General features: G+C 52.8%; 1 protein-coding gene across 5 annotated transcripts in view; it reads right to left on the bottom strand.

The window, feature by feature from the left end:
- Nucleotides 1–6,449: 6,449 nt before the first annotated feature.
- Nucleotides 6,450–8,859, bottom strand: part of Ntng2 (netrin G2) — a 59,381-nt gene continuing 56,971 nt past the window's right edge. For all 5 annotated transcript variants that reach the window (XM_031369579.1, XM_031369577.1, XM_031369575.1 and 2 more), the window contains 2 exons: nucleotides 8,075–8,209; nucleotides 6,450–7,453 (listed from right to left, as the gene is read on the bottom strand). In XM_031369579.1, the coding sequence (XP_031225439.1) occupies nucleotides 7,221–7,453; nucleotides 8,075–8,209 (368 nt within the window). In that variant the 3' untranslated portion in view covers nucleotides 6,450–7,220. The remainder of the gene's footprint in view (nucleotides 7,454–8,074; nucleotides 8,210–8,859) is intronic.

Genomic DNA, 8,859 nt, shown 5'->3' on the forward strand with positions numbered 1-8,859 from the left:
CATAAAAACCTGCATGGCCCTTTGTAAAAACTGCTCATTATGCCTTAAACTTGGAATTATATGAGGAGACTTATGTACCCTCTGGCCCAATGACTGAGTATTAATTAGCCAGGATGAACTTGGGGACTTCAAGGATAGAGAAGAAAAGGCATAGATAGGAAAAGAAGGAGGAATCTTATTTTTTAAAAAAAAAAAAAAAAAAAAAAAGACAGATGGGTTTATCTCGTGGGAGAAAGGCATGTGTCTGATCTAGAAACAAACAGTAGAAGGAGAGTGTGGTTTAGTGGGAAAGGACAGCAGGCTGGTGAATTTGTGTGCACGGAGAGGTCAATTTCAGACCTGAGGCCATGGGATTGCTAGGATAAGGAAATGAAGACCGGAGGAATGAAAGATACAAGCATATGAAAAGTTAGTACCTCGTGCTCCTCGTTACGTGAAGGACCAGAGAGGACAGTGCCTAGAGATCTAAGAGGGCAGCTGCTCTATTTGCATAGATTCTACAAACTTTGTAAGGAATCTTTTGTTTTGTTTTGTTTTGTTTTTGTTTTTTCAAGACAGGGTTTCTCTGTATAGCCCTGGATGTCCTGGAACTCACTCTGTAGACCAGGCTGGCCTTGAACTTAGAAATCTGCCTCCCTCTGCCTCCCAAGTGCTGGGATTAAAGGTGTTTGCCACCACCGCCTGGCATAAGGAATCATTTTAACCTCAGTCATCCGCCATCTTTCTGTTCTCACATGAAGACAGTAACGGTATCGACTGCTGTCTGCCATACCAGGAAGCCACAAAAGCTGTGCCAGCTGCTTGTGAAGTACACACTGTGGGCAAGCAATAAGGAAATGTACTTTGCATTTAGTTTTTATTTCAAAGAATCAGTGGTTGTGAGTAATCTGGGATTTTTAGAATTTATGTAACTATGGATCCTTTTTTTTTTTTTTTTTTTTTTTTAGAAAATGATTAACAATAGTCAAAAAGATCTGATTAATGTAATTTTAGTAAATAAAAGACTGGGTTCAGTTTCTCTGACCAGATGGAGCAATGAGAGAGAGAGAGAGAGAGAGAGAGAGAGAGAGAGAGAGAGAGAGAGAGAGAGAGAGAACCTGAACTGACAGTGGTACCCACCACTAACTTAATCAGCATTGCTCCCACTCACCCTCCTTACACTGAGGCTGGACCTTGGCACCCAAGGATGCTTGTACATTGTGCCTGTAAGCCTGACACACTGGTATATGAGAGAAAAGAGGGAGAAAAAGAGGGAGAAAGAACAGGGGTGAGGCTGTGTCACATAGCATGACAGGACAGGGGTGACCAAGCCATAAAGCAGTACACATTGGCTGATGACTGGCTTAGACCAGGCATGCTCTTCTCCCAAGCAGTGCAAACTCACTGACTCAGAGATATCCCTGGGAGACCAGTGTGGGGCTGAGGTCTGTTCAGGCAACCTGGTCCTGGTCTGTCAAGTACAGGTCTGGAACTCTGGAGACCCGGTGGGTACTAATTTCTGCCTGCTTGGAATGGGATGTGTTCGGCCATGCCTCCTGGGTCCCTGGCTCCTGTTTCAGTCCCAACCCCCCACAGCTCTCTGCAGGAGAGGTGTGTGCTATCACGTAGACAATGCCCCAAGCTAGCAGCATTCTAGTTGGACCCTACCCCTATTCATCTGACCACAGCCAGGTATGCCCGGCCCCACCATAAAAGGGGCGGTTTGCCCCTCTCCTCTCTCTTGCTCTCTTGCCCTCTTGTTCTCTTCCTCTCTTCTCTCTTCTCCTCCTTTCTCTCTCTCTCCTTCTCCTCCTCCTTTCTCTCTCTCTTCACGTGGTCACGGCCGGCCTCTTTTCTCTTTTTTCTATAGTAAAACATCCTACGATTATGATCCAGCCCCAGAGTTTGCAGCTGTGAGGCCAGACTGAGAACTCCTAGCCCTGCGCTAGCACAGGACAGCTTCCTTCCCCACCCTCTTCTCCCCTCGTTCTCAGCCTCGCCTGCAATGTTCAGAGGCTGGAGCTTATGTTCCTGGCTTTTTGGAAGGCCAAGGGACCCCTTGCAGCTGTCTTGTTATCTCTGCTCCCTCCCACCCCCACCCCCCCGTGGACTGGGACCCAGACAGAGTGTGCAGGTATACTTATTCTGCCCAGAGCACAGAAACTTTGGCTGGGTATAGGTCATTCTTCAACCCCCCCCCCTCCCTTTTATCCCCCGGCCATCCGGTGCTCAGTGCCCAGAGTGGTGGCAGGGTGGGGCCCTGGCCCCGAGGTGACAGAGAGCACACTGCACTGGACAGGCCAGTACTCTTGTTAGCATCCCTTTTCACAGATGAGAAGACAAGACACCAAATGACTGAGTCACACAAATGTATGTGGCGAGTCCCAGGCCCTTGTCCTGGTCTGCCATCTTCTCTATCTTTGTAGCTACTCTATTTTGGCCAGCCATGTAAGCACTGGTCAGCTAAGGAAAGTGCCTATCTCAGCTCCTGGCTGCGTCCCGAGGGCCACCTGCTTGTTCAGCTAAGGTTGGAAACCACCTGGCAGCCTCAGGACTCCTGCCTCTGGCCTGCCTGCATTTCCAGGACAGCAAGGTCTCCTTTGCCACCAGAAACACAGCCATGTGCTGGTGGATGGGGGGTGGATGGACAGGACCCTGTCCTCACAGAGAAACATAAAGCCATTCTCGGTTGGGGCCTGGCGTCCTTCTGCCAACAGCTGAGGCTGAAAGGGAAGAGGCAGAGGGTCAGGAGAAAGGGGAAAGTCTGTCCTCACCTTTCCTTTAAGCCTTTACGGGGCTGCAGAGGCGGCCCAGCTAGGAAGTGCTTACATGGCTGTGGTGCATTGGTGCACAGCACTGGGAAGGGTGGATCCCTGGAGTTTGACAGACAGCCTGACCAGTTGATTGGTAAGCCCCAGATTCAACGAGAGGTGTCTCAAAAAAAACCAAGTCTCAGTGGGTAAAGCACTTATCACAAAGGTGTGAAGACCTGAATTTGGATCTCCAGAACACACACACAAGCTGGCCAGAGTGAGTGCCTTTGTAATCCCAGCATTCTGTGGCATTGGAAGGAAAGATGAGATTAATTCCTATAGGGGTGCTTGATATAGAAAATACTAGAAATGTTTATCAGAATCATTGACAGTTATTAGCTCTGAGTAGCGACTTGTGGGTAATTTTAGCATAAAAATTATTAGCTGAGTGAAGTTGACACAAGTTTGTCATCTTGGCACAAAGGGAATCAAGGAGGCAGGAGGATCAGGCGTCCTCTGCCAGCCTGGGCTGCATAGCAAGATCTGTCTCAAAGTATACATAGGTTTTGTTAGCGTTCTCATGCTTTCTAACTTCCCTATACATTACAATGTGTGCTTTCAACAGGAAAAATTAATTGGTTAAGCTTTTCTTGTCTGGGCCCATTCCTTTTACAATCCCCACCTAATATGAGCTAGGATGGACTAGGTGCCTCACTCTGGGGAGACCAGCAGGATCCTCACACATACCCTATTTCTCCCAGACCTTTAAGAGATGTGAGTTGTTCCCCAGATGCCCATAAATGCCTCATAACTGTGAAGCATGGTCGGAGGCAAGATTGCTAACGCAGCATCCTGTTTATTTAGGGGGCAGGGCCAAGACAGCCTTTGTGTAGGGGGAGCATTCCCCTGGCTCCCAGCAGTCAATGGAATGAAGCCAGGCTCTCCAGGGATCCCCCACTAAGAGTAGAAGAGGGAGGTGGGTAGAGAGGACCCAGTGGGGTACAGAGGCTTGCAGAGACACACAGGGTTTAGGGGCGATCTCATCCATTCCTTAGCAATCATGATTTTAGGCAAGTCACTTCCCTCTTCCCAGCCTCTACTTACTCCTCTGTAAAATGAGCCATCCCTTCCTTCTAACACAATGATTTTCAAACTAGGACAAGTCCACCTCAGCTTGGGCTTTCATGAGATACCTGTAGATGTCACCACTTGGGGTAGGGGCACTCCTGGCATCACTGGAGCCCTGGTGCTTAGGGCTTAGGCCACTAAGAGCTGCACAGCCTACAGGGCCAAGGCGAAAGCCTGGCCATGGGGTAAGGGCAGGGCTAACATGCCTACGCCCAAACGATGTCAGGCCAAGGGTGCCTCCCCCTCTGCCTGTGCCTCGGGGAATGGGACATCAAAAGCTGAACCGTGACTCTGGCGTGGGTGACCTTGTTTTCTCCTTTGCTCTATGGTCTGGAAGATAATCAGAGTTTCCCAAATGTCTCCTGGCAACATTCCCTCCGCCCTGACCTCCAGCTGAGGTCAGGGCCTGAGCAGCCTGCAGGGATTAGGGATGCCATTCTGATTTACAGTGAGCTGTAACAGCCTTTTGCTCTGTCAATGACTGGCTAGTCCTAGGGATGCTGACACAGCAAGGCCAGCTGAGAGGTCAGGAAGGACAGAGTGGGTCCCCCTCCCAACCCAGGCTTATCCAGTCACTAGGATATTCCCGGTGACGTAAAGTGGTATGTGTATGTAGTAGCTATTGGTATCGGGCTCACAGCCTCTTGTGGGAAGGGAGGCCTTGCCCCACTGTTATAGCCCCTTAGCAGACCCAGTGGCCTCCTGCACTCCTGCCAGGATAGCACATCTGCTCCACAGCCCCACCCAACCCACGGGTCAGACCCAGGCCGGGCCCTTCCTACTCCCCATCCCATTTCCCCTCTCCATCTTAGACCCTCCGAGGCCCTCTGCCTTTACTAATCTGCACACACATCCCTGTTCCTCTGCTTCCAGGGCAGGGGCTTTGATCACCGTGGTTCTAACTGTGGGATCCTCCTCCATACCCCAGCATCCCAGCCATCTGCAGGCAGGTGGGCTTGAATCAGCTCACCCTCTGTGTCCCTACTGAAGGTGGAGGCCCACCGCAGTCTGGAGAGAGATGTTCCAGGCTTGGGTGTCGATTTTGTGTGATGAACTGGGTGTTTTGGCTTCTCTCTGAACTCAGTGGACTCTGGGGTCTGGATGTCAAGCCTGGATTTAGGGCCTAAAACAGAGACCTTGGTTCTCACATCCTCACATGCATATGTATGTTCCGGTTTCAGAACTTTGGGCTACAGTCTGCCTGGCTCTTCACAGAAGCAATGTCTGCTTCTGCTCCACCATCCTAGGGAGCATTATGCTCATGCTCAGCCAGCTGGCTCCGGCTTCCCCTCTTCAGACTGAGCATCAGGATGAGAGGCAGGGGCCAGTGTCGGGGGGGAGGATTTAAGGAAGTCTTGTCTGTCATTTCTGCTTATATCTTATGCATGTTGGGGTTCGTGTATGGAGCCAGGAACCTGACAGAGGCCACCCTTAGAGCTTGAAACTGACTCCTGAAGCCTAAGCAGAGAGTGGCTAGTAGGGGCAGCACTTGGCCTCAGTCAACATTCCATCTTCTCTCCTCCCCCCATCCCCTGACAGGGTTTCTCTGTGGAGTGCCGGCTATCCTGGCTGTGTCGACCACGCCTCGAACTCACAGAGATCCCCTTGTCTCTGCCTCCTGAGTGCCGGAATTAAAGGCATGCACCACCGTGCCCAGCACATCTTCCCTGTCTGAATCTCTTTAAAGTTCAGCACTATCTTAACTTTGCATCAGAGACTTGAGCAAAGGCCCAGGGACAGCCCAGGCTAGAAAGAGTAGCTGGGGGCTGGTGAGATGGCTCAGCAGGTAAGAGCACTAACTGCTTTTCCGAAGGTCATGAGTTCGGATCCCAGCAACCACATGGTGGCTCACAACCATCCCTAATGAGATCTGGCACCCTCTTCTGGTGCTGTCTGAAGACAGCTACAGTGTACTTTCATATAATAGTAAATATTAAAAAAAAAAAAAAGAGTAGCTGGCAGGTAGAATACAAGGGGGTGACAGATGGAAGTAGAGGGGACAATTAAGAATCAGGGACAAGGAGCCACAGGAAGCTTGGAGACAGAAGAGAGGGAACGGGGCCTCCTGCAGGGCCAGCAGAGGCAGATACTGAACTGCACAGACTGGGCCAGCTTCAGTGACCTCTTGGGTCCTCACATACCAAAGCCCCGAGCAAGCAGGTGTAGTGCCCGTCTCGGGGTGCACTGGCCAGGCTGGCAGCAGCTAGGAGTTCTATGTAACCTCACACTGGACTTGAGGCTCCTGAGCCAACACATTTATCCCAGACAGCCACGGAAGCAGGCTACAAATCAGCATGGGGTTCAGCAGAATTCCAAGAATTCTCCTTGAGTTATCTTCCTGAGGCTTCCACAGCAGACATTCTGGATTTTGTGGAGCTGTAGGAAACGGGTGGGGCACCTCTGTTTGGAGAACCACCTACCAGATAGTGGCCAGCAGCCTGGCTGAAGGTAAAATTGGGAGAGGGTACAAGGAGAGGACAGACTGGAAAGAGTGGCCCCAGTACGGAGTCTTTCAGGCTTTTTTGTGGGCTCCTTTCTTTATCCAAACCTTTGGAGTGTCTATCAACACAGGAAGCAAGCAGACAGAGGCAGCTGTGAAGTTGCTTTACTGTGGGCTTGTACACCATCAGCCACCCTCGGTGACCAGCTCCCACCCGAGTCTGTCCTCACAAGGGACGTGGATACAAACAAAATAGTTCTCTAAAAAACAAGTTTTCCACCCCTCCCCGCCCTTTGTCCTACCCCTCCCCCAGACAGTGAGTTCCTCTGTCTCCAGGCCTCCTTGGGGGCCTGGGGTCTGGTGAGTGCAAAAAAAAGATACAAAAGAGAATCAAGTCAGCGATTAGAGTTGTAGGCAACTGGAGTTCCGGGTCCGCTGGCTGGTGGTGGCAGCCAGGAACAGGCGCTGGGGTGTGCGCAAGAGTTGTGTGTGTGTGTGTGTGTGTGTGTGTGTGTGTGTGTGTATGTGGCAGGACCTGCGGGTGTTGAGATGAGCAGCGTTTCTCCCCAGTCCCTGTCTCATCGCCAGCAAAAGAAAGAAGGAGGAGGAGGAGGAGGAGAAAGACGGAGAAGAGGAGGGGAGGAGGGGAAGGAGGAGGAGGAGAAGAAGAAGAGAGCAAAGAAAGAAACATGAGGAAATGGAAAAATGATAGAGACATTAGGTCATAAAAACTGAAAATCGCAGTCCGCCGGGCCAGGGCTCCACAGCGTCCCCTGTGGCCGGCGAGGGCAGTGCCGGGAGGGGCTGGTGAGCGCGGGCGGAGCAGGGAGGGAGGGAGGACTCTGCGAGTAGCACCTGGGAGCAGCTCGGCCGCACCCGTGTCGCCGCCGGGCCCGGGACACCCGGACCCTTAAACGGGCTCAGCAGGCCAGACGGGCGGCCAGCCCGAGCAGCAGCAGGCATCCGAGCAGGGTGTCGGGGCGCGGGGCGGTGCCTGGCGCGCGGTCACAGTCCGGGCCAGCTTCGTCGGCGAGGTCGCAGCGGAGCTGCTCGCAGCGAATGCCGGTGTAGCCGGGCGGGCAGGCACAGCGCTGGTTTTGCTGGCAGGTGCCGCCGTTCTGGCAGAGAAGCTGGTCATCATCGCACACGTTGGCTGTGGACCGGAGGGGACAGTTGAGGCAGCTGTGGGGATGGACTGAGCTTCTGCAATAGGGAGCTGGGGCCCCCACCCCAACCCCCGGGGGTCGGTACTTAGGACGCACACTGTGAGAAACATCCCTGCAAGATGGGACGTGGCCCCTGCCTGTACCCTGCCATTGACCTCCCCCCGCCCCTCTCCTGTTGCTCTGCGGCAGTGGCGCGGCTCTCCAGAAGCGACTGTTGTCCGCCCTCAGAGTTTTGAATACTCTGCTGCGTGTGCCTGGAGCGCTCTGACAGCCTATGCTCCTCGGATCTCGCCAAGCCTTCATTTCTTGAGAGCAAACTCTTGCGCTCTCAGACCACTTTAATCAGCTCCCCTTCAATCCCTAGCTCCCCTCCTTCCTGGCTCTCATTTGCCACGGACTCCGTCCACTGAAGAACCAGCAATGCCCACTCGAGCTCCCCTCCCCACACCACGTTGAACCCCTGCCCATGGTTGCATCAGACCCTTTTCAATGCAGTCACGTGCTCAAAGCTCACCCCCAGCCAGCAGCAGGCCACGTAGGCCCCTCTCGCCATGTTGGACCACGCCCCCAGACCACGCCCTAGATCCTAAAGGATCTAGTCTACTCACGATAGCATCCTTGGCGCCAGTGGTGCGTGGGAAGGCAGTCGTCGCACTTGGGCCCCACTGCGCCCTCCCTGCACTCGCAGAAGCCTGTCTCGTTGCATCGATCGTGCACAGAGCCGATCTGGTTACAGTTACATTCTGGGGGGAACAAGAGCATAGGGCATGTGCAGCTAGAGTGGCCTGTGAACCTACAAATGGTTCACAGGCGGCGCAGCCTCTATAACCCGCCTTTATATCCTTCTCATCTGGGTCTCTTGCACTCCCTGGCGATGCTCCCCACAAGGCTGGGTGGTCCTGGGGGCTGCTGATGCATTCACATGGCAAGAGAAGGCTCTGTATAGTTTCTTCTGGCATCTAACACTCTTTTTCTAGTTCCACTGTGAGGGTCGAGCCAGCCCCATCTTTCTTTCTAGACAGCTGAAGATGGGGCTACCGATACCAAACTATGAGTGTGACAGGTCATAGGTGTCTGACCAGGAGACTATAGTGTGTGTGTGTGTGTGTGTGTGTGTGTGTGTGTGTGTGTGTGTGCGTCCTTGGCACCCAGTCCTTGAAGCCCAGTGCTTGGCCTGAGATGGAGGCACAGACAGACAAGGAGGGGCACCTCTAATCAGATCCACTGGCCCTGACTTGTCCCTGCAGCTGGCCCTGTGTGACACTGGCAACACAATTCTGTTTGATCACTTTAGAGTTGATGGAATTATCTGAAGGCTTCAGCCATGATCCAGAGTGACAGCTCTAGCTTTGCAACTGATCAGGTCCGGTGTGTGTGTGGGGGGGGGGGGGGG

Source organism: Mastomys coucha, unplaced genomic scaffold (assembly GCF_008632895.1).
Source record: "Mastomys coucha isolate ucsf_1 unplaced genomic scaffold, UCSF_Mcou_1 pScaffold15, whole genome shotgun sequence".
NCBI classification, from domain to species: Eukaryota; Metazoa; Chordata; class Mammalia; order Rodentia; family Muridae; genus Mastomys; species Mastomys coucha.